The 1,186-nt window shown below is 44.6% G+C and overlaps 1 protein-coding gene across 1 annotated transcript; it reads left to right on the top strand.

Moving 5' to 3' along the window:
- The first annotated feature begins 40 nt into the window (after positions 1-40).
- Positions 41-1,182, top strand: LOC103399177 (phosphatidate cytidylyltransferase, mitochondrial-like). Its single transcript, XM_008337904.3, has 2 exons — positions 41-679; positions 988-1,182. Exons 1-2 carry the CDS (start codon positions 542-544, stop codon positions 1,180-1,182), a joined length of 333 nt encoding a protein of 110 aa, XP_008336126.1. The 5' UTR covers positions 41-541.
- The last annotated feature ends 4 nt before the right edge of the window (positions 1,183-1,186 follow it).

Below are 1,186 nucleotides of genomic sequence, written 5' to 3'. Positions count from 1 at the left end.
TAAATCTGTGCTTTTTGGCTTCCATTTTACGGAAGGATCTCTAGCAACATCTAGTGGTTACATTTCCCAACTCACCATTCCTACCGCTGCATAGACCTGTAGTTTTAAAGGTCAGTGTCAATAGAAGACGATGACGTCAATAGAAGACGATGACGTCAAAACCAGCACAGGGTTGAAGGACAACATCCAACGAGAACAAAGATTTGAACTATAATCCTTTAAAAATGTACAGAAATACCTTGACGGATCCTGGTGACTGACAGCGTGGGTAAAGTTATCGCTGTACTGTCTTCAACTTTAACTCAATTTCCCAGGATCCAGCGCTTGCGACGAAAACAGTGACGTAATTTTTAGTCGACAGCCAAACGTCTAAACTGAACCAACATGCTAAGACCGGAGTCACGACCGCAGGTGTTTTATTTTTATGGTTAATAGTTATCAGGTTCAGTTACTGTGACGTCATTTAAAACTTTGTTTACCGTGTTACCTTGTTTGTGAAGCGGGCGCTGTTGCTGCTGAAGAACGTAGGTCTTAGTTCAACATGACCGTCCCGGCTCTGCACAACACTGGAGTTCTTTACCGGAGGATTCTCTCTCACTTCCCTCAGGACATCACTTTAGCTTTTGCCTACGGATCTGGTGTTTTCAAACATCACGGGAGCAGCCAAGGACAAATGGAGGTGAGGGACAGCCGGCTGCCTGTCGTTCTCCTGGCGGAAAGCAGCATTTCTGACAAGGAGCAAGTGTGCATGACTTTTAACAGCTGTGATGAACAGTCATTTACCAAGTCAAGGTCATTTAACGACCATTAAAAGTTGCTAAGTTGTCCGAAGCTACGTTCCTCAAAGTTAAGTAAGAAACACGAACTGATTCGTCCTTTGTGATGTTGTAAAACGTTCAGCGTCGAGTCCATAAACACAGGTTGACAGATATCAACATCACTATGGTAGCTATTAAATGACGTGTAATGTTCTGAACATCGGTACAGAAAAACATGCTGGACTTTGTGTTTGCGGTGGATGATCCTGTGACCTGGCACACCATGAATCTGCTCCAGAACCGGAAACACTACTCCATCCTCAAGCTGCTGGGTCCTAAGACGATCAGCTCCATACAGAGTGACCACGGGGCGGCAGTATATTATAACACATTGGTGCCTGTGGATGGCAGGGTAAATGAATGAGGTT

The sequence above is a fragment of the Cynoglossus semilaevis genome, unplaced genomic scaffold (genome assembly GCF_000523025.1).
Source record: "Cynoglossus semilaevis isolate Cse_v1.0 unplaced genomic scaffold, Cse_v1.0 C19162598, whole genome shotgun sequence".
In the NCBI taxonomy this organism is placed as follows: domain Eukaryota; kingdom Metazoa; phylum Chordata; class Actinopteri; order Pleuronectiformes; family Cynoglossidae; genus Cynoglossus; species Cynoglossus semilaevis.
The sequence above is the reverse complement of the archived record's forward strand: the minus strand, read 5'-3'. Positions and strand labels throughout refer to the sequence as shown.